The 25,877-nt window shown below is 34.6% G+C and overlaps 1 protein-coding gene across 1 annotated transcript in view; it reads left to right on the forward strand.

Moving 5' to 3' along the window:
* Positions 1-25,877, forward strand: part of LOC124364348 (protein scabrous) — a 74,628-nt gene that overhangs the window by 12,676 nt on the left and 36,075 nt on the right. Inside the window, exon 2 of the mRNA XM_046819740.1 lies at positions 19,206-19,500. Within this exon, the coding sequence (XP_046675696.1) occupies positions 19,206-19,500 (295 nt within the window). The remainder of the gene's footprint in view (positions 1-19,205; positions 19,501-25,877) is intronic.

The raw sequence follows: 25,877 nt of genomic DNA on the forward strand, positions 1-25,877 counted from the left end.
CGGTGGCGAATATTGTTTTCGGATCCCGCAACTTTGCAAAAATCTGGCGTCAAATCGTTTTTCTACATCGCTAGCCACTGCAGTGACTACTGAATGGGTTTAAACGATTTTGCATTGCACCATAACAAATCTCCATCCCCTCGTATTGTGTTCCCCATAAATGTCCCGTACTTTCTATGCGCCGTCATTCTCTGGCAAGCAATCATTAGTAATAATTCGTACACGTGTGTATTTGCACGTTGCGGTTGTAGTTATTGTTTGGATGGCAATTTCTGCCCCGATGTTAATTGGTTGGCTAATAAAACGGCCCAATGACGTTAATCATCACTCTCAGCCTAGCCATCAATCGAGTTTCAGCGGAGAACTTCCATTTGGTAGTTGTCAATTTAGATAGCTTTCAATTTTGAGTTTTGTTGAGCACATATTCCCTTTAATATTTTTGGATAAACTTGCAATAATATTATTGTTTAACCAGCCCATTGAACCTTTACAATACTAGACGTTTTTTCAAAGTATATTATTTTACTTTATGTATTCAAAACGTTCTTACAAATTTAAAAAATATGGTAAAGTGTGCTACGTTTTTTTCATTTTCAGGATTGACACTCAAAGAAGTACTAATAGCTTCCACACAAAAAGAACACGTTAGCTAGCACGTTATGGAACAAATCTACCAAACCCCATCACTATATCTCTAAAAATAAAAATATTAGAGCGTTGTTTTTCTTTCTCAATATTTACGTCCGATTATATTGACTATATTCTACTGACTTTATTCTAAGAACAGCTGTTACTGATTCTGACAGTACATTCTATAACAGCTGTGTTGATGCAGTGTAAACACGTTTAACAAAGAGTATATTTTTATGTGGATTGAAATAATATGTGCCTCTTAAACTTGCAGCTTTGGTATATTTTTTCCAGTAAACCAGACATTAGTACATTATAAATGTTCTTAAAAAGAACGGTTATAGAGACGTTGGTATTGGAAGGATAACTTCTTACTCTCATGCAGGGGCCAAAATTAGCACTTTTTACTCAAAAAACAGCATGTCACTTCCAGCATATTTATCACCTGGAGTTACATGACAAATGGGGAGTGGGGTGTCCCATGGCTCGGTCGTGGTATCATTAGTGGACAGCGAACGTCCAACCGCCATCGTGGGGTCGGGCAATGAGGGGAAGCACTGAACTGGAAACCTCTGGAGGACACACAGTCACACAGTCATGACTAACAACTTCAACATTTTATTTTGTCTGTTTAGTAAAAAATATCCTTTGGTACTGAATTTTATTGAACATTTTTAGGAGTACGCAATGTTTAATGTGTAGCTTTTCTCCAAGGTCTTTTTCAGATCTGTTATTTCCTGAACACATATTTTAAAACTTTTCCCAGCTTTTTGTTCTAATTTATATTCTTCTTAAAATTAAAATTATTTAATTATTATATTCTGGTATAGGCTGGCTTGAATAACTTGATTTGTTTTAATTCAAACTTTTATCTAGGTCCCCATACTTGTAATAAAGTCTGCCTAATTCGAAATCCTTGATGATCAGTTTTTGATGGGTCTCAGAGGACTAAAGAACACATTCTACTAAAGATTTTTCTATTAATCAGTTCCGTTGTACAGTATTGTAATTTTACATTCATTATAACAACAGATTCTATCCTCAGATTTCAGATTAATCCTTAAATGCCATGCAACTTTCTTTGTAAGATTCACGACGTACCGTGTTTGTTCAAAAGGGGCAGTACGAGTAGTAATTCGTTGTTAAATCCTACTCAGTCGAAGAAACTCCAGTAAGCCACTGTATTGAAGTCTCGCCCTCCGAAAGTCCAGCTTACTTCCTAAAGCTACTTTTCCACCCTATCTGTACCTAGCCACACGGGGAGAAAACATTAGTTTTGCACTTTATAGCTTGCTCTACAGTTCTGGTCTGAACTGTTGTAATTACTTTCATGATCTTTTTGTTGCAATTAAAAGGTTATTAAACGATAGCACATATTTTGAGGGTGCATTATAAATGTTTTATAACTGCGGGTTTAAACTAACATTCAGAAAAGTTAAAAAATGTGAAGGATAACTTTTTTATTGTAGCCTTAGAAAACCTACAAACACAGTTTATTTATTATAATTCTAACTTATCCATGTTCTCTACGACAATCGTAAATTGTGCTCCGTAACTAGATATTATATTAATAACTTAAGCCGGTTTATTGCAGCATTATTTTCCACTAACTCTGAATTACCAGTGCATTGATGTGGCATAAGACACGAACAATTCAATTACGTAATAAGAAATTATTGTTCTTAAGTAAATGTAAATTATAATTCATTACCAATCATTACACCATTAAAGAATTTTGTGTACTTGAAAAACACGAAGTATATCAACGTCTAACTAAATAACGTGTAAAATAAGTATGCGATGTATGTAACTAAGTATTTCACTTCAATGCAGCACATAACTAATATTTCGCCGCCTCGTAACAGTTTATTGTCAGTTTGTGTTTACATCATGCAGTTGATGGAAAAGGTCAAATGTTTGAGTAGCAATTCAATTTAGCAATTAATAATCGAGATTGCTTTCACGTTACGAGAACCAAAATGAAAATAATCGCCGTTGTAAAACTCTCTAGGGAAATTAATTTTCTTTCTGTCACACGGATCCGTGAACATTGATTTCAATATTTAATGTGTGTTTCTTGACGGCATGTAAAGTAACATTCATTACTTTAAGAGTGTAGGTTATCCACAATAAAATTCAACTGGGCTGTACCAAATTTATTTTGGGCAAAGTAAATGGAGGAAGTTTTTTTTATTAATGATTATTCTAATCATATATGAAGAATGCAGTAAAAATTGGTATAACGTTATAGGGTCATACATTGCAAAACAAATCGAGGGGCATAGGTTTAATCATAAAACGTCCAAACGTGATGTCTAAAGGTTTTCAAACACTCAAATAGCTGATTTTTATAACTTTCAGACTTGTTAAAGCATTTTAAACTTATCGTGACGCATCAAATTGTCGGTAAAAATAAAAGGCAAGTCTCATTATCTGGGAGAGAATGTGTAGCTTTAATCTACTTTGTCGTTAAGAGAGATGTATTAAAGAGAATCAATCACCTTGATATTTAAATTAACCGTGAAAAATTTGTAAGATTAATAAAAGTAAACAAAGGCAAATATTTTGAAGAGTAAGCAGTCTTCTTTTAAATTCATAGTGCAGTATTCGAATCTGCAGATTCGAAGTTTCATAGACTAGCCTATGCACCTATGCTTTCAGCGTGAACGTATTTTTAATCTAGAAGGCCATCGTATTAATACAGTATTGTAAAACACTTTGCATAAGACAAAGAGAAGTAAACTCAATATTTTCTTGCAAGCGCTATTTGAGTCTGGTAAGAAACACATATGCGATAAGGATAAAGAAGAGCACTGTAAAGCAATAAAGGTAAATAACTGAAACACTTGTGCTCTGACTGTTTTATTTATCCACCATAAACGTTTTCACACTTATAGAGCTCGAAGTATTATTACAGCATGGTTTTTGTACTTTATCACTTCGCTGCAGGAAATCAGGAAAGATTATCTGGGTAAGTAAGGAAAACAGTGTTTGGTTTTCACACCTGTGCCGCACTCGTCAAAGGGAGAGGGAAATGGGACAATATTTGGCCCAACAGAGAGCATTTCTGTTTCCAAACGTTGGTTACGTTTTCGGGAATTTAATTATTAAATTTTCACCAAAAGATAAAGACCACATTTGGATCAGTGAAAACATTTTTTAATATTTGGAACTCAGATGTGGTAAAAACTTTGACCTCTATAAATGGTAATTCTAGTCTTCCTCCGATTTACTCCTTTGTGTCGTAGAACTGTAGAAGGTTTACATCCCAGTCAATCTTGCTCTATATCGTTCATTGATTGGTAATTTGAAAACGAGACTATTGCCGAAGATTGTATTACGTCTGAGCGAAAAAAACAGGACAGTGTATTTTCATTGCAGAAACTAAAACAACAAAATGTATGTTTTTGGTATCCGCCCCAGGTTTCAGTCCAATGCCTCCCCCGACACGGTTGGTGGAGCGACACCCCCTAATGGACTGGACTCAGGTCATGTTTGCAACATCCCATTCATCATGCTATCCTCTCGGGATTATAAACAACACAAAAATCTGGACCTCTTATTTAAAAAAAAAATATTACCTTTTATCCTTGTATGAACATATATACACTCACATTTTGTATGCAATGCATTTAGTTTTCCTGGATTTTAAAAGAAATATTAAATTCTTAATTGGAGAAAATAACCAAAACTCTCCAAATGGCTCACCGCATTCAAAATGAATATTCGCAATTACAAAGGTAGAATTTTATAGTTAAAATAACAGCTTAATTCCTTACATACAATTATTATTTGTGTCCTCGAAGAAGAGAAACAATATTTACCTAACACAATTTTTCCGGTCAAAAAAGTGAACACATCAGACACACGAAACGACACAATATGAAAAATCGGTCATAAAAGAACACAGTTTTAAAACCAACCATATAATATACGTACCTAAAAATATTCTTGAAACCTTGGAAATAATCAAGAAAGAAAGTAACTTCAACCACAAGTATGGCATTTAATTGTCGAAAAGTGGGAAACAGCGACAAAGAAGCCATATTGGTCATAGTTGGTCGATGGCTGGTTAAGCCAAGCTTCAGCCAATCACGATAAATTTTTATACAGAAGAAATCTGATTATTAGCAGTTTACCATCTGAGGCCGGAATATTTCAAGAATATAATTTTGTATATAAGCGTATTTCGACATAGTGTGCACTGGTAAACTTATTTGTGTGCCCTGAGAGTATTTGTTGAAGGCTCTTGCAAGTACCCTATAAGGAGACAATTTAATTGGCATTTAAGGTCCTGAAAAATAACCCGTGCATCTCACATCTTCATAGTTCGATAATGCGCATATGCTACACCAATCAACATGAATATACAAACAATTAATTAATATCGCCACACCGCACCGCAGTGAACACTTTGATTACGAATTGATGAAACCAATCAAAGTACCATATATAGTTGATCGTAGCACAACACCGAATCGATTATGTAACTCCCTTCCCCTCCACCGCACTTCCAGAGAACCCCTACGGGGCACCAGAGCGTGATCGCGGATCTCTGATGAACACTTTGAAAGGCGAGACACACCTGGAGAGGGTCTCTCTGTAATCGATATGCCACACGACCTCTGTACCTTTGTGTTTCTTAGGCATGTCCAAGTAATAACATTAAGTTCACGCAGAACCCTAGGGACACACGACGCAGGGGTGTAAACTGACGTCATTGATACTTTTAAAGTACAGGATTCTCTTTCTTCATTGAATTATTCAACTAATAAAATATTGTAGTTATTCGTGTTTATTAATCTTGTCCACTTATTTATTTATTTATATAAATTAAAGTTGTAAATTATAAATTTCAATCCAGAATTTGTATACTTATTGTATTTCTTTTTCTCTATATTTTACAGTGGACACGGTTTGTTTTCTCTTAGCCGTCAATATCATTAAATTTCTGTTTTAGATAGTAATATTTAAAAAATATTTACAAAAACAGAGTTTAAAACAAGTTTTAGTATATATTGGCAATGTAATAAAGAACAAACTATGACACAAGGTGAACAAAGGAAAGAATGTAAATCGTGACACATGTCAAAAGTGAATTTTGATCTTGATAAAACAAATTGTTCCTGTAGAATTGATGATTAACTTACTGATCAGCGACTGCGGTGATAAGAGGATGAGGGAGGATGTATAAATTATGAAGAGGGTGACTTAATTTGTAAAGTACCTTTAATTTCTCTAAAGAGCTTTGGGCAGTTTTAATAAATCCTAAAAGATGTTTAAATATTTTCTTCTCACCTACAACACTGAATAAATTGAGGAATGGAATCGACAAATTTGTTGACACGATATTTTCATGCAGATGTCGCAAAATACACTTAGAAAATACGAGTTAGAAAAAGAGATAAAAAATGCAGTTTGTAGAAATTCGATGTAATTTTACAGAAAATGTGTAGCACCTCGCAACATAACTTGTTATTCTGGCCCATTGCCTTTATCTCCTTCCACGTGAACGATTTCATTGCTCATTAAGTTTGAGAGCCGAGACCCGTAGTTCTGGATTCAGCGCGCCCACCATGTTCATTACCGGGACCACCATGGCTGCTGTAATTGAATTAGTGGCCGCCAGCCCTTCCTCGTAGCTGCGACTCATGAACTCACCCTACCACAGAACACCCTAGCAACGGCACATCAAGAACAGAGTAAATTGACATTTGACCTTTATCAATTAGAAGATCTAATTTACTACATTTAGTGAAATTATGCCCCCCTTTGAACACTTCCCTGTCTTGAAAGGTTTAATAAGGCTTTCAATTTCGCTGACATAATTTAATAATTATTTATTCTGAGTGCTTTAACTTTCTGAAGATTTCTTGCAAATGAACACCTATTCATTGCTAAGTTAGAAATACGCGTCCTTGCTTTGTAGCTGGCACTTGTATTTAAAATTTTTTCAAACGAATTTTAATTTCTTATTTACCAACGTGGCTTGAAGTAAACATGATTGCAGTGGGAGGTTAACTATTCGAAAACAGACAATGTCCATTGTTCGCGCTAGGATGATAGATGATACTTCGCATGTTGATGGACTATAAAGTGGAAAACGTAGCTAGTAGAGCGGTACTGTATTAAAGTCAACAGCCTAAATATGCATAAAATTATTTAATTAACGGTATAAATACAAATTTTAATTAGGTGAGTCTTGGTTAACGGACGTCTGCAGTGGTCGAAAGAATCAGGATGCTTTTGTGGTGTTCGGTGTTTTCCGTGAATACCTTCACAAAAGAGAGCGGATGTCTGAGGGTGGATTCGGTTTTAATTAAAACCAAAGCGAGTAAGCAAAAACCTGCTTAAAGTAGAGATTTCTTTAAAACGTTTGAAGTATGTGAATCTACTACAGGTTTACTGTTTTATCACTGAAAATATATGTGAATGGTGGAGTACTACAACTATTTACTTTCACGCTGCGCCTTTTACAATAAGTAATTAGTTCATATTTAATTGTGGTTTATATTACATATGAAATTAATAACAAGCAATTATGAGGAGGACAATTAACACAACAATAATGTTTAAAACGAAACAAAACAAAACTGCATAATTTTGGGAAATTGAAATATTATCTGAAGCATATTAAGAAATCCATTGTTATGTTCATGGACATGTTCCATTTATTTAAAAAAAATTAAAGGTTTAAGTACACTCGAAAGGTTGAGCTAAAAACTGTAATAATATATATGACTTAATATTATACATCTGTTCCAAGAAAACAGCTCCAAGTTTTGTCCGAACTTTAATATATCATTATTTAAAAGAACGGTCTGTTGGGAAATCCTGACAGTAGAAGAGGAACCGCCTTTCAGCAGAGTTGGGATGAATAATTGATATCTAAAGCTCACACTGATAAGGGGAGTTGAGCGGAGTTGGAGAGCTTTGGGCAATAATTAATGGGCCGCAACAATCGGTAGGCGCCCTGTCGGTGTTCAGGTTCAAGTCATGAACAATGTGTGTCCATGTTCATGAATTGTGACTCTAGATTGGTGAATAGGGAACCAGAATACAGTGTGTACCAAGTAGAACCCTACCAGTTAATTACACTCCTGTTTTGTATTAATGTGTTTCAAAATGTAGATTATTCTGAAATTACAAATTTTACTATAGTTAATTAAACTGTAATTTCTCGAGTCATTAATGACGATTTATCATGGTAACGTTCATAGTTCAAAGCATATTGATAAGCAATTACAGCTTTAAAACGTTGATCACACAGGCGTCTCTTGAGTTTTTGTAGCCTCAAGAACTGTATAATTAGCCAATGTATAATGTATGCCGTATATCCTTAAACTAGTGTAAAATATCATCTATATGTTCTTGAATCGTAACCTTAGAATATAATATTATACAAACTTGCTACATGAACGAACATGGTGCTGTGTTATCAAAGAAACTTCGGAGAGCGAGGTAGCAAAGTAGAACATACCCAGCAAAGCCGTTTAGTAAATACAATAGTGCTAAGAGCGTCTCCTTTCCACTTGATAAAACCTCACCTTGCAAACAAGATTATGTTGTACATTCGATTATGTAATTTTATAAATAGGTGGCTTTAGTGTGAGGAAAAATAGTAAGGGAAACCAATAATAATGTTTGAGTTTGCATTTTTTTCTTTAAACCTTTCTGTTTTGGAACTATAAAATAGAAAATTAGTGAGTTTTAATGGTGAATTGATCTTAAAATACTGAGTGGGTAGTAACATGTTAAGTAATCCACTCCTACAGAGAATTTACATTTCCGACATCGATGAAAACAGATTGATATAATATGCATGTAACAGAATATGTAATGCTTTCATATTTACCCTTACTGTGCTCTTCCTAACGTTTATTAACAAACAAAGAGAAAACGGATTTGACATAATGGATATGAAACTTCCAGCCGTTGCTAAGCGTCCGGTTAAGTCGACGCCCGGTTGACCCACTTTCGGTTAATAGCGCTTGCGCTGTATTCAAATAAATAATTTACAGTAATAATGATTCTGGGAAAATCTATTCAATCAGAAATATGTTTTAATATGTAATATTTCAATCAACAGGCATGACATTGTATTTGATTTGTTTTCCTGTTTAATTTGAAAAATTATAAAATCCTTTTTTCACCAAACTATGTTTAAATGAAATAAACTCTGCGAAAACCTTTTACCAACATATTCTGCATACAGAACACCACATTCCAAACTACGAATTGTCCCTCCATTAGTTAATGCACACACACGTCACGTTAGTCATAATGCGAACAAAAACTCAGGCAACACGTTACTCAGTAATTAATCAACGGTGTTTCACGTCGAGGTACGGAATGCAGCGGAATCAGCGGCACAACAATAAACAATCACGGGTTGCAAGTGAATCATTGAATAATTAATGTTTCGCGGGCCGGTGCCGTATACAACCCCACACGGAATCATTTATTCATTTAGAGGTGAGGTACACGACAGTGGCGCTGGCGCTACGGGTGCGGCGTGACGTGGCTCACCCCCGTACTCTTCTCTTACTGGACGTGCTATGTTTACTGGATGTTTAATTATCGTGGAGGACGTGATATCACGGTAACTAGAGAGAACCACGCTGTGTTCAGGTCTCTCTCTCTCTCTCTCTGCAAAAAGCTTTTATTTTACACATTTTTACTACTTCTGGCATTTTAACTATATGGTTTCGCTTAATTTATAAAAGACCAAAATAATAAAACAATTGTACACCCAAGAAATACCTTTAATAAATTTGGTGTTATTTTACTCTACTAGAATTAATCTATCGTCTTTTACAGCTCAGAACAGGTTGTCATATTGTCTAAAAACATCATAGGCAACATATGTGGTACTCTTTAACTGTATTGTTATTTAATCTCTAATGTGTTTATTTTTGAAAATCCTGATCTAAGTCCGTTTTTATGTGTTCTGATTTACCAGAATTTCACTAAGTGATCTTGGGAAGGAGTTTCAAATAAATTTAATCAAAATTAACATAATTGATTTAAAAATTAATATTAAAACTTATTATGAATCCTGATACCGAATACTGATATTTTGCAAACACAAGAAAGGGCATGAATGACTTCATAATCACAATGGCGTTATTTTTTTTATTAACTTATTTGTTTTCAATAATATTAAATGTCAGATATTAGTATGCCTGAGGTAGAAGAGAAACCCAAGAAAATCGTATCGAGATCACATTCTGCCAGACCACCCTATTTTCCAAGCTACATTTCCGATGTGTCAGTTCAGAGACAGAAGGCAAATTTAATATTTCTTCCCTCCTCACTTACATTGACCAGCTGTTGTTACTGTATTTCCAGGATTAAAATAAAATACCGATAACTTTGCATACGATAAGTCTTCTGGAAGTTCTCTTATTGCTCGTCACAAACCCTATTTTGATATATGGGAGTTATTATAATTTTAAATCTCATCTCTTATATTCGTATATTCATAAAAAATTAAATTTTCATTAAGCTACTCGTTATTTTATGTACTTCACCATTCTTTTTCCGGAAGAGAGACGAGGATTGGGTGGAAACACATTGTTAAGCATTAAATAATTATTGTGAGTACAAGAGTACTGACATTTTTTTAAGGGAATTAAAAAAAAATACACAGACACGGTTAATGGCCAGGTAGTGAAGGAAAACATATTTAATGAAACATATAGTCATGAAATCGCAAATTGTGACATGAAATCTATGCGATGTTATGCTTTTACTTCAAGCCTAAAGGAAACATGTACAAGCAATGGTAGGTTTACGAGCGTTCCTTTTCAACTTTATATTTTAAGGCTTCTTTTAACAGCTCTTTAGTAGCGAGAGGAGAAACCTCCTTTCGACCTTTTCACTGTCCATTACTTCTCCTCTTTACGCGCATTTCCGGTTTCTTTATTCCACTCTCGACCTATACCTTTTGCTTTTACCAACGAAAATAGAAAATAAAATGAAGAGAAATAAAGTAGTATGAAACCTGGAGAGTAAAGATACGATCTGCTGTACGTTTTAGAGCGTAGTAGTTGATTGGAAATCGCGTTTAGAGAAACCATCACAATCTGATGAAATGTTCGTCTACAATGTCATTAAACAATCACGGGCTCCGAAATGAAATTGTTTTTCAATTTGCTGTTAATTAATGTGTGTCCTTTTGTGTATTACGGGTTGTCGCTAAAGGTCCCATCAAAACAGGTGATTGAAAAGGCCAACTGTCGTGCTGTAATACCAACGAAATTACTTGCTCGAGGTCAGAGTTGTCAACCTCCGTTATAAGCCCATAATGAAAAGTCGCCTTTGAAAGGCTCTTGAGAAACTTAATTTCTTTAAGTTGTTTTGTGGAAAGCTTCAGGTGTAGTGGTAAAAATACTTCTCAAGGTGGTAGTCTCAGGAATTCAGTTTTCAGTTTCTAGAAAATCTATTTACGAGGATGTTATCCGAAATCTATTTGAGAACGTGTTTTTAACGTAACTTTAAAATTATGCCGAATTCATTTCTGATGATGCATTCGTTTGCAGATGAATATGCTCTTTGCTTTTTCAAAGCATGGCACGATACTATTTGCTTGAAGCAGCAGGCTGCACATAAAACCTATTTTACTTTCAGGGATCTCTGCACTTTCGTAATTTTCAGTTATTTATTGTTAGAGGTACATTTTAACTTTCTAATTATATCACATATGGATTTGTCTTTTTAATTACAGTAATATCATTCTGTGTGTAAAATATTGAATTTTTATCCAATAGAGATTGAATTTGTTTAATAAAAAAATTGATAGGAAGATAATTACTGATGTATATATTTAAGAAACCAATTTATTTGTGTTTTTAAATATAATTTTACTTTGATGTTTTGTATAGCACCAAGATCATAACTTTAATGAAATATACTTAATCGATTAGCAAACGTAAGAATCAATCTGGTAAGGACAAAAATAATAACGCTGTATACTACATAACCTGTAGCTGTACAGAAACAATTACTAATTTGTGGTTGGAACTGTAGGACAAAACGTGCTCTTCCCTAGTTTTGCCATCTATGTGATTAAACAAACTAATAAATTACGGATGGTTTATCGAATACTAAACTGTATTTATGGATTGTATATTGTAATACAATGATTGTATTCTATCTGCTATGTATAATTGCAAAAACTATGTAATGATAACACGAATATTTCACTAAATATATAGACCTGAAACTGCTCCAACATTGCTACCTTCACTCTTGCATTGCGAGCCGAGAATAATGTTTAGTGTAGAAGAGGTGCGAGATTAAAATAGTTAAATCCACTGTCCTACAAAATGTACTCTAGGGCCATACTGTTTGATTTGTTCGATGAGCCATAGAAAAGGCTTGAGTACACCGAGCAGGAATCGTGGAATAATAAATTATCGATCGATTTGTAAACAATACGAAGTGTTTGTCTCTCTCAAAATCAACATTTGTCTCGTCTTCAACAATTAACAAGTCTTCTCTAAGTTTGTACTGGACAATTTCGTATATTTAAGTGGAACTATTAATCTTACTTTTTAGAATTTTAATATTGTTTTAGACAAATCCATTAATGACTTTGTTTACGTTATATAGTAACGTTTAACAAACTCTATAGCGTCTACGATGTGAGGAAGAAAACACTGTTGGTAAGGTTAAAACATGTCCTTGAGCAATATAAGTGTACTATATTCTATCGACGCGACGGCATGAAAGGCGTTCTAATCCTGTCTATAGGCATCGAATTTATTCGATCCTGAGGAACAATAATTTCGAACGTAAGCTAATAATATTCTAACTTAGTCTTAAAGCTCAAAACATTTACTCTTTACTGTCAATTAACAGGGGAATCTTAAAAGCCATGATTTCTAGTATAGGATCTGAATCACATATAAACGTATATTTACAACGACAAGCAATGGTTTTACGATTCTAAGTAACAGACACAGTATAAATGAGTAGAATGGGTAATTACCAGACCATGAAAGCAATGTATCTTCAGTTGAGTGTACTAATGGGATAAACAAATATATGTAGGACCGGAGGATTTGATTAATTATTTGCTGATAGAGAGTTTGGTGGTTAGCCATCTATGTGTGTTAGGATATTGATGTATGCCATATTTTATCGGACAGAGTTTAAACTTAGGAACGTTCGTTTTATAGAATGAGATGGATGAATCGTAACCTAGAGTAAGAGCAAGTAACGAAAGAGCGAAAAAAGACCGGCGGTGGAAGGGGATCCGACGTTTGGTGGGGGAGAGGGGAAGTTGCGCTCACACAAAATTTTAGTAGTTCTTTAGTTTGTTGTCTTACTTTTATGACTTGCATTACGGTTTAAATACTCAGTTTTAGGCTTTAATCTAAGTCTGTTGTCCTGCTATAGATTTTATAATTTCATCCACAATAATGGCTCCCTCAGAGCCAACCTGTTCTCCTGTTCAGTGATCAAACACAAGACTGAAACTTCTTGCAATTGCAAATTTTTATTCAGTTTCCTAAATTAAACCCCGAAACTAAATACTCGAATAGAATTTAGCTCACTATCCTTAATGATGTAATGCGTTATCGTTATGTACACACATATATATATATATATATATATACATACATATCCATATACATATATATATATACATATGCATATATATATATATATATATATATATATATATATATATATATAAACATTGTAATGAACAATGTTAATGCACTGTACTTTGTATATAATGGTGTAATTATGCCACACTGGTAACATCACATTTCTATGATTACATTCTGCTAATAAACAAACTTTACATTTAATTCATTACAGGAACTCGAATAGTCGACTGATTACAAAATTTATTCGGATTCAGTAAACAAAAAGTGTACTACCATAATATAACGACATAAATCAGTAGTTGATTAATCTGTGATGCTTTTCAATCAGGCAAGCTGACGGTAGATTAGGCAGCCGTCGATTGTTGCCATCGCGTCTGTTAATCAGCTGAAAGTGCTATGGTTTGGCTCACATCATCAAAGACTCACGATATTGTTTGAAATAAACGATTTTATTAACACGATTTGTGGTTGACGCTGTCCCGTCATTTATTTTGACATCAATAGGTTGATTGGATCACGGTATTGCCGATCAATAAAGCTCGTAACATACGGTTCAATTCCCATACAAAGCAGTATTGTTGCTTCTTTCGTTATTCTTCTTGAGTAGTCAGCTAATCTGCATAGATTTAATTGTTTATTAAGCAAAGCTATTTACAATAATCCAAAGCTATTTGTAGCTGTATTGTAAAGACAATACTGGAATTAAAATTAAAACTTTCCTACTTTTCGGATCGTTACTTTGTGAATTGTGTTCTATTTCATGGAAGAAATTAAAATTAAATTCTAAGAAAAATGCAATAAATTGCATTTTAATGCACGACACAGTAATTTAAAATAATTGTTTTATCCCTCGAAATACAAATATTAACATTCAAATTGTAATTGAAATGTTGTTTATTGAAATATGAAAAGACAAGATTTTTGTCTACCCATCATGTGTTACATCTACTATTAGGGTAATAAAAATACGTTGTTAATTGAACATGGCATTCAAGTTATCAAAATGTCATTCTCCTAAATCACTAAAAACATATAACATTGTCATTTTAAAACTAAATTAAAATTAGAGTATCCAATTAAAAAAAATTGGATACTTTTAATTTGACACATTGTCAAAAAGAAGGCTGAATAGGCCATTTTTGGACTAGTTTATCGGAGAGATTATCTATAAATACCTATCGACATTAATGTTTTGAACGTAATTACATCTTTTACTTTGTTAATAAACCCATAAACGCTTTTGGCATAAAACAACGAACATAATACTAATGACAACAATGAATATATAATAGATAAAAATAAATCATACCAAGTAAAATAATTAAATAATATAAGTAATTTAGAATATTGTTATGGATACAAAAGAGCACTCTATAATATGGTAGCAACAACAACGGCTACCAATTTCATTCGTGATACTCTGAAACAGCAAGAAACACAGACGGTCAGGATATAAATGTGCTTCTGAAGTTATGCACATTAAGTCGAGGTAAATAATGAAAATGCTGATGAAATTCCCAGTTCTCACTCGCCATCAAGGAGAGAAATAAACTGCATCAGCGCCGACTGCTCTGCAGGTGAAGCATTGATTAAGTTGGATGCGAGTATTTAATTAAAGTCTGAAGTATGACACTATGTCATACTGAATTAGACTTCCATATACAGACGTGAAGTTTCAAAAGTGTCTCTCTCGTGTAAGCAATAAAGCGTAGACGTTAGGCGCCTCTCTATACAGTTTAATCAGTTTATCCTTTGTTCCTTTACTCCACGTCTTTGGCCATGGATCGTGTATGAGAAAATGATATGTGTAAATTATAACGTTACATAATAGCATGTTCAACATATAAAAAAATTCTGGACTGGATTCAATTTTAGGGCCGAAACAAAATAAACTAAACTTAGTTTTGCTTTAAACTAGTTTCCTAAGGCTGCAAACTCGTCTTTACAATATTGTTCGAGTGTCAATCACTAACTTTGCGATAGGAAGACAAAGATGACATTAATCTCAACCGTCTGTTTCTCCTGACGTCTTTCCAACTTACCTTTGTAGTAAAGCACTGAGATATTCGCTTGACGACAAAGATGAAGTCAAACAATCTCGAAAAGCAGTTAAGCTCATGTACAAAACTTGGGTATGAGGGAGGGCAGGGGGTGGTGACATCTAGTTGAGAAAAGAGGATTTGTTATCTTTGGAGTTCATTACAATTAGGTGTAGCGATAGATAATGTTAACCTGTAACAATATAGAACATAAAGTTACAGTTTTGTAATTAAATCATCATTGTATGAACAAAAACCGACTCGTCTAATGTCATATATGCTGTACATGATAAAGAGGTTAACGCATTACCTAATCTTTTTTTCTACGACTTGAGTCAATTCGCATCGCATAATCACTCAACGTAGTCGTTCGTAAAGACGACAGAGGAAGATGACTGCCAACCAAGCTAGTTTTGGTGGGTATCGAGATTGTAGGTTATATGGTGGGTTAAAATATTAATAGATTTTGCTCCCGGGCAATATTGTTTCCTTCTCGAACTTAAAATCGACCACCAGACACGCAAATAAGATCAGCCACCCATTATACAGAACGAATACTTGATTGAAATTACGACGTTTAGTCTTATTATCTCGTTTTCTTCATCATTACTGTAAATATTTATTATGCAACTGTGAATAATTTCCGTTCCACAAACTAATTAGCATGCCCTGGAATGTATTGTGTTCGCTGACTGAGAGCTGTACAGTTCGCTGCTGTATTATTGAGGATGTAAATCAAATAGAACACACACACGTTGAATAGCGCCACTTTGGGCATTGTTGTCGAAAAAATATTACTCCGCCAACATGCAAATGGGTTTAAGTGCGATACTCGGAATATATTTTACCCCTAACTAATGTGTTGTACGCTTTTAATTATTGCCCGATGTTCTCAATGTATTGTAGCGTACATTTAGCCTACCCGCTGTTTAGAGAATCAATAATATAATCGATACAATCGATTGTTTGTGTTAGGGTCAAAGATGGTTGTTATGTGCCAACAAAACTAATATTGTAAGAGATTTCATACATTATTTTACACTGTTAACAACTAATAAGAATCGGTTTTGCAGCACAGTTTTATCAGTGAAGATATCCAAAACTATAGTATTAACAGAAAGTGACTGCGGCTTGGCCCCAGGTAGTTTTACACCAACATATACACTCGTACTGCTATCAGTTACCTGGTGCATTACCTCAATCAATCTCAAATTTTTGTTATTTGTAATTTTTTCTTAAATATATTATAATACATAGATAGTCAACACTATAACGAGACAAATGATACTAAAACAACGTATAATACATTGAAAGTATCGCAGAGTATTGCTTAGTCATGAGTGTAATACGTTACTAAATAATAAGCCAGACGAAACACGGCAGGTGCTGGGCTAGCCCCAGCCTCGTGTGTGAGGTACGTGCGTGTGGGGCGACTACCTATCGCAAATCTCTATTTACTAGTACTAACTGCTCAGCCGGGCTTGGGATTGCGCGCACTCGCCGTTCATGATCCAGTAGCGTCCACGTGATCAATATACTTCCTGTTAACGTATTTATTATATATATTGGGCAGATCATGTGGCCACTTCCGATGTGCACCAAGTTCCAAGGTTATCAAAGGTCTTTAAGCGTTGATTACTTTTACAAGGAATTCAAAATAATACTGAATTAGTCTGATATATGGAACAAAAATATTCTAGTTTGTGTTTAGATTTATACTTCTTGCCTACCTCATTGAATTTTTACCTCGTTTGGGATGGCATTTTCTGTGTCAGCTTAGAAATCTGAACCCAGCGTGAAATAATGTTAGCGTACAGACCGTTCCAAGCTTTAGGCCTTCAAATTTACTATAAAATACTATAAATTCCTATTAATCTATTGTTTAATGTGCTCATATGTTTCTGTTGTCTTAAGGTGTCATATAAATAAATCATATTATTTTTGTAAAAAAAAAAACTTAAAATAGCTTTTAGAGATTTATGCATCGTCAATCTGTTTTATGTTTGTACCAGATTTATAATTGTATAATGAAAACAATTATTTAAACAACTAATTTATATTATTTTACTCCTTTATATCTCTTAAGCCTTTATATTTTACTCACGAGTTTTTTTCAACTCTAGAAGAGACCGACATAATCGCGCCATTTTTGTTAACTTACAACTTTTGCTTTAAATATCGATTAAATTGAAATTAGCATGAATCGATCAGCCAATAATCAATTGTAAATATCGAAAATGCTGAGTTACTAATGAATGAACAAATAATTTTCTGAAATTAAATGAACTTACAAGATTTTTGTCTGTGATTATTTATCTTAAATCGTATAAAATCCCTATTAAGATCTTATATCGCCTATCACAGCCTCGGTTGTTGATGTGAAACCGTCAACCCCCCCCCCTTCTGCACTTGGCAACAGCAATGTAACTTAGCGTTTAACTTCTGTAATTACGCCAATAACAAGAAAACTCCCCATTAAGAAGACAAAGGGCCGGCAATAAAACAGTTTCCGAGCGAAACAGAGTAAAGAAAGTGTGACATAAATTTCGGCGGACGTTCTAATCTCGAGGCGATGCGATGGGAATGGCGCGGGGTGAACTGTTAATTAATATTGGGAGGGACTCCATCAGTGGCTCCATATCCGGTAATCTCGGAGCTCTTAAAATTGGTTAAGATATACATTTTTACAGCGATGTTTCTCATTACTTGTTTCACTGATTATTTTAACGTTGTAAATGTTGTTTACAATACAAAATATACTCTCATCCGTGTTACAGATGTGATATAATCTATTCATCGCCCAGCTCATTATTTGAATTCTTAGTTGTATTCGCATCTGTTATAAAACCTTTAAGGTTTCAAACCCTGGTAAATGTTAATGATCGACGTAGAAAGAAGTGAAAATTAATTCTAAGCCCAAAACAGCGTAGCATTTTTTACCGATTCTTCGACTAAAAATATAATACATTTTATAGCGATTGACAGTGTATTAAATGTAAAAGAAAAATAGTCTAAGGATGAAATTGCTTAAAGGTAAAAAGGAGTAAGCAAATTTATTTTCATGTCTCAGTGTCCTCCAGATTGTAATATTATCCTTTTTATGATGTCAGAGTTGTATTAGTTCTCCCTGAAAATACAGGATTGTTATAAATTCTCCATTTTACATCTTTTAAATATAAATTCCCAAAACAGAATAGAATATTAGTTTTTAATTACAATTTGTTAAGCAAAATAAGTTTACTACTATTGTTTTGCATATATTAATACAGTATGTATATAAATTAAAAAGTACGTTTTAAGCAGCTCTTGGGAAAGATCTTGTACTAGTTGACAATCAACAGTGGTACAGGGGCAGGGAGCGTGAAGACTGTTAATTAATATCGAGGCTTCAGAGGATCAATATCTAGGAGGCTGTGGGTTTCACTTGAGGACTTCTGCAACGTGCAAATCCTTTCTGTATTTAATGCTCACTAAATATACAGTTTGAAGTGGAAATACTTATAAAATAATAATATTTAACTCTTTAAAAGTTCAAAATGGTTTAAGATAATGGATGAAACTATTTTGAACATATATTTCTCAACTATGTAAACTAATTGTTTTAATTACATCAAATGCCAATGTTACATTAGTTAATTGACTGGTTTATAGAAAACAGTGATTTATGAATATATCTAAGGACTGAGCCTTCTTCTACCAAACCTTTCCCTTCTGTATTATTAATTCTAAATGTACAGAACATAAATAATGTGTTTTTAAGGTTCACTGTATTTAGGTTAAGTTGTACTATTTTATTAGTACTATTCTGTACCAATCGTTTTTAAATGAGCTAAAGTTGGAGGAGGAATTGTGCATAAAAACATTCCTAGCATATATATAATGTGAGAGTTTGACTGTTTTCTCTCTTTCCCAGGTCAGAGTTAGAGAAACTCCGGAGTGGCAACCAGGTGAAGAACGACCACCTGACGGTGCAATGGCTGGCAGGGACGGTGGCAGAATTGAGGAGCGAAGTGGCCGAGCTGTCGGGGTCCGTGAACCGCACGGAAGAGCTAGCAGCCAGAGAAGCGCTGGGCGAGGAGGTGCGGATGGTACGAGGAGATGTGACTGCTCTCAGAAGAGACTTGGACGTGCTGCGAGCCGAGCAAGAGGCGAGAGTCGGGGTCCTGGCAGAGGAACTCCGGGAGGTCAAGGCTCACTGTCTCCGGAAGGTAAGGAATCTGAGCTAATGAAATGGCGAAGAGTTAGCAAATCAGAGAACTTTCAAAGTTCATGAACGATAACCTGACTAGCCTACAAATAACATACGTGACAAAAAATCAGTTTAAATGACGATGTTTTATATCCTAACAGGTCAGTAAAATATGTTTCTATTAAACCCTGCAATGAATTTCAGTCGCCATCTTACTAAAGATGACTTGAAAGTCTTCAACAAAAGACCTCATATTAATGTAAGAGTACAATATTGTAAACACTATTGTACTTTAGTACTGTTGATATGACCCGGCATTGAAAATATCAAAAGGGTCGACGAAGACAGTGTGACCTATATCCTTTCTCAGAGCTCCTTTCTTTAGTGAACGAACAATATCCGACTTTATCTATCTACGGTATACAATCTTTCCTGTACACTTTAACCGTGAAAGGTATAACCATAATTAATTTCTTTACAAATGTTATCTCCCAGTGCATGTAACTTTGGTATACTATGTTTGGAAACCAACTCTGGTTGCACACCAAAAGGTGCGGTATTTTGTGTTCTGTGTAGAAAACAATTTGAAACATCGAATTCAATCAGTGACCAATCAAATGTTTATTGCAGATGAGATCGATAATCCTTTAGTATGGGCACGCTCTAATGAGCGTAGATCTTTGTTTAACTAATTTATAAAAATTTAGGGGTTTCAGCCACAACCTACAGCGGTTTACCTATTAGTAAACAGTCACAATATCAAGCGATGATCAAAAACAGTGCGGTAAGACGTTGTTAGGCTTATGTTCCTCTCCCAAGTTAAGAGTAAGCACAGCTGTACTCTGTATAATCCCGTTAGTCATAGAATAGATAGATGGAACAGCAGGGTTAACTGCGAGGTGAACATCTGCTTCACCTCCCAACTCTCCCTGGTAAATGTTACATTTGCGTTGCCAACTTTTTGAAATCACTCATGTTGTTCAAACATAATCCGTCGTAACTTCCAATCCTTGAATTCCTTTTCTACATTTCTTACTCGATTTGGTACCTCCCATTGAAGCTCTTACCGAAAAAATGTATATTAATTATTTACTTACCCACAAAATATCCCAAAGGGGATTAAAGTGAAGTAAAACGTAAATCTCCGCTATGTGTCAAGGTTTATAGCTTCCAGAATAACTGTAAAAGTGACGTCATGTCTCCTGGTTAATTATTCTTTTGAAGCATTAACGCCAAAGCGTGTGAAGTGTGTACAAAGGGCACTCTTGCATCATCGGTCATGCCAACTTAACAGCTTAGTGATGTAATACTGAGAGAATATTGTGCTTCCTCGTTTTGCATCATTCTATTTTTCTTTCAAAATAGAAAGAAGTGATTACAAAAAGCGGTAAGATTTTGTTTGACATTGTATATTCACGTCCACTTCTACGATTCACATGTTCATAAGCTTCCTGTTTATAAAATGTCGGATATCACCATTTAAAATGTGAATAGCTAAATATGTTTATGACCACATAATGGCCAAAATGTGTTTTGGTTAGGGACAGAATCTAGTCGGCTACCACAACCACAACTTTAATATTCATGTGGCAGTTCATCATGTTCTCCTGCTCTTTCACTCTCTGCACTAAACAGACTGTCATAGTTTGCTTCACAGTTATCATACAACTCATAAGTATAAACTTTACAATTCGAAATTGTACAAAGGACGTACACTATTATTTCTAACGAAAATTTACTTGGTAGGAAAATATTTTATTAGAATTATTAAAATCGTGCACGACGTATTATTAGTAATTTAATCGCTGGTTAATATTCTTTTGTGCTGGCAATTCACGGAGTTTAATTAAACAACAAAATTTAAGAACTGACACAATACGGTACTGTCGGCGAACCAGGAGAATTGACCTGGTCCAATAAAAACATGAATGTATTGCATCAGTAATATTGTAGACACCATGTATATTTTTCTGTTTAAGAAGTTTAGATTTTGCTTAATTAAATTTACAAATGTAATATAAGTTAACAACTTATTTAGAAAAATTTAGATTTTATTTTCGCCCGTTGGCAGTATAACACAAGAGGTTTGTTTCATTTGATATGCAAGCCCAATTGAGGTAGGTTTTGAAAAAATAATTTCAAAATGCAAGGATTCTTGACAACTTATTCAAGGACAACTTATTCTTGATAAAATACATTTGATATACATTAATTCATCAAAAGGGAATTCAGAACCCTAAACGTCAAAATAGTGAGCACTTTGGCGTGAGTCGGCAAGAAATTTCACTATCCTCAGATAGAGAGTGCGCTGCTGTACAAAACTGCTTAGTAGTCACAGTGCAATGTTATTCACATCCTAATAGCCCATTATCTTAGAATAACAACCGCTTACCATTTTAAAAGAGCAGGAAACGTTCCCTTTGTACTCCTTTAGCATATCTCTTATTCGTTCAGTTGGAAAGATAAATAAATGTCACAACTGGATTTATTAGTTTCTTGCAGCGCGTGCAGGTCTACCAACAAAGGTATAAAGACGGTCAGGAAGGATTCTTTTGAAAAGAACTGCCTGTTACTTTACGTTATATTTCAACGGAGTCTTTTTTTATAGCTTCATTTACGATGTTTTATTTTATTTCTAAACGAGAACAGAAAAATGCGGCGTTGTAAACTTCTGATCGGAATTTTCCCATCTTCGGCGACGATAGAAAACCGCCCACGCCCAAATCGATAGGGTCGGCTTTGAAAGGGCGGAATTCTTTCTTTTATCGGTCAGGTATCCCTTATTGTCCCATTGTGCCGCGGGTGCAGCTGTGTCGATCTTTATTGGCGCGATCTAGAAGGTCGGTGACGGGTACCATCTCGATCTCGTGGCGGTGCCATGGAGTTCACGGCCCACCTGATATGATCGTGGGACGGTTCGCAGCCACATTAAACGTGTTCTTTATTTATCTTTGTCCCCCGAATTGTTTTAGAATCTTCTTTAAATGGCTTGTGAACTTTCCCTGGGCGGTTTCATTGCTGCCGCTCCCACCCTGTTTCTTTTTATAATGTTTTTCAGTAATTTTGTATTATTGGATTGGTCTGCCATTACAAGAGCGCGGTGGCAAACTCAAGACGGACTGTGGGAATGATTGTTTGTAGCCCGGAGAATTATTTTTCATTCTGTGAATTTAATCGTTCCAGGCGAATTTTTAAACATTCTTCCGTAGAAAATATCTTTCGGTTAATTTATTTTGTACTGTTCTTAAGAATTGGTGATTTTTAAAAGGGTAATGATTTTTCCATAACAGTGTAATGCAAACGTGTCCACGCTCACATGGAGTTGCACATTTTTTGCAGTGAAGGTTTTAGATTCCATGGCCTTTAGTTTGGTAACTTTCCGATTCGATTCCTTTAGAGGACAAAAGAAGCAAGGCTTATTAGTCCAGATGTTTTTATATTTTTTATTCCGTTATGTCACAATTATGAAAATATAAAACTTTGTATATAACAGCAAGTTCTCCAGTTTGCCGTATTTACAGCTTTGCAATAGTGATTATGTTTGGGAACCTTTACAGTTGGTTTATCAATTGAATTTTAGGTTTACATTAAATTTAATATGTTTCTAATTTGTATCTAATACCATTGACAGTGTTTCTCAGCCATGTATAATAAATGTATAATACACCAAGGCATACTCCTGGCTCTGGTGATCAGAGTCTGGTAGAAGAGAATTGACCAGATCTTAGTACCAACAATTCTGTCCACCTTTGCACTTCCGACCCATGTTGCGGTGTTGGGTGGCCTCGGTTGGAAGCATTACATTACGGTGAAGTGTTGTTATGGTGTGGCCTGGCGGCGAGGCATGGGCTGCGGCGGCATTAGCGTGGCTAAAGCTGCAGCCGCTTTCCAAGCATGTTCCCTGGTGGTTTATTGTCCGTAAAAATGCAAAAAACAACGCTGGCCAATTCCAGTACGAACGAGTTTTGTTCCAAAAGAACAAAACATTGACGATGTCTGTGGAAGAAGAAACGTCTGACAATCTCGGTTTTAAACATTATAACATTAAAATTATAACAATATTACTAACGACATATTCAAAATTTGAATTTAAGTTTAGCATTAATTGGAGTTACACTCACAATTACCAAGAAATGTAATTTAATATCTTCTATTTAATGTAAAGCAGGACTCCCTTCTAAGAGAATAATAGTTGCTGGTACGTAATAAAGACATTGTAACTTTTGAAGTAATAGTGGTTGAAAATAGTCTATTTAAAAAGTTACCTGTATATTACACAATGATAACAAAATAATTATTTTACATCAAGCCAATACAGCCCAGTCGTGGATTATAAAATATAAATTAGAATTATTAATTTTAATATATATAAAATATAAACAAATAAATAAATATATATAAATTAACATTGTTTCAATAAATTTATTTCACAAAGTAAACTTATAAACTCGAGTTGCCTTTCAAGTGAGTGTAAAAGTGGCAATGTTAGCAATAAGCAACAGTAAAAGATATGAATAAAGCAAAACTAATAAAAAATACACATTTTATGAGACTTTGCCATAGAATACCACTTTTAATCAAATTAATTTTAAAGCTTAGCTTGAAAATCAAAATAATTTTATACATTTATTCGCCCTTTATCTTACAATATTACGTTCCAATCTTCACAGCCGTAAAATTTCTAATTTACAGTTAAGATGGCTGTGGATGCGAGGCCGGCGGGTGCTACTTTACGTGTGTTTGGGGAATTGAGCGGCGATCTCGGAGGCGGAGGATAGTCGGGCGGGGGGTGGGGGAGGGGAGAGAACAGCTGCTGGAGATTAGGCCACCGTAAACCAGCTGGCAGCTGCAAAAAACAGGCCCAGGTAACTGTCCAAACAATACCATACCAGTACCCGGAACCCGCCCAACCTTGCGTTCCAGTCAAGCCGACATCATCGTTTACATACATTCGTGCACTGAGTATTACTCTGGTTCTGTAGTATTTGGAGGTACCAATAGACAATAATTCAACTGAAATACGGACTTTATAAATTTTTTATGTGCTACGATGCAATGTGTAAGGCTCAACAAACAGATACACTTTTTTATGTGTGGAAACTACTGGAATGCATTATATGCATTTTAAAGTGTGTATATGTAGTAAAAATAACCTTCATGAAATAATAGTTGCTAGAAATGTTTCAATTCTAATTTGAATTAATAAAGTGCTGTAGGAGCGGGTTTATTTAGAATTACCTTTAATTCAAACTCGTTAAAATATTGGTAAAACGTATTTGGTCTACTGAACATTTTCCAACTTTGCTGCTTAGTGCCTTAAAATGTCTATTGTTTAACGGGAAACTCTTTGATCCCACTTACACATTCACCATGATTTCGTCTGTCAAGAAATTTAAAGACGCGGCAACAATTCGTGTTGACAAATTATTGTTGACACTCTGTTACTGTTTTATATGTTTTGTCCAACAAAGACAGCATTAAAACTGATACAACGCAGTGAGATTTGTATTATATAAGCTGGAAAGGGAATGTTCTGTATGTACCGTAACTGATCAATACTGTCTATTTTTCTCGAGGCCATTAACCCTTTGATAACCGTTCTACCACTGCACGCACTTTCGACACTTCTGACGAGGTTAATTCTTTATGAACCAGCAAAGGTACAAAGTGTCGAGAGGGGGTTTGGGGGGGGGGGTAGGCAGGGGATGTCTTTGATCGTCACCGCATTGTGTAAACGCGTTCGGACGCATCCTACATTCAACCTGACTTAACTTGTTTTAATATTTTTCTCTGGACTTAATTTATGCCATATTTTGCACAATAATCCATTATTTTTTTTACAAACTGCCAGTTTGCGGTAAATGAAACTTTCTTGGAAAATAATTACTTCTTGCTATTTACGACTAAATGTAATGTAAATTATCTTAATCCAATAACACCGAATATTGGCGAAGAAGTAAGGATTTTTTTACTGGAAATCTGTTTATTTTGGTCTCTAAATGAATCCAGTTCCAGTTCGTATCGATCGAAATACTTGGTTGTAAATTTTCCCCTTGTATGAGTAAGTGAGAATTGTTAGTACTCTGCCTGTATAGTTTATAATAGCAACTAAGAAGAAATCTATTAGTAGATTAGGACTACAATTTTATCCTTATACTTTTTCGCTCTGAAGAACCAATTTATGGAGAACCCAATTAGATTTCTCTCATGTAGGGCTTTTTTAGTTTGGAGGTTTTAAAATTTTTTTATTTTAGATATTTATTCTAAACTTAGCTACACATTTTATGACGGATATTATTTTAAATAAATACTTGTATAATACTTTACAAGAAACATATTGTATTGAATATGAAGCTATCGTTAAATTAAGTTAATATTTACTAATTATCATTAATT

The sequence above is a fragment of the Homalodisca vitripennis genome, chromosome 1 (assembly GCF_021130785.1).
Source record: "Homalodisca vitripennis isolate AUS2020 chromosome 1, UT_GWSS_2.1, whole genome shotgun sequence".
Lineage (NCBI taxonomy): Eukaryota > Metazoa > Arthropoda > Insecta > Hemiptera > Cicadellidae > Homalodisca > Homalodisca vitripennis.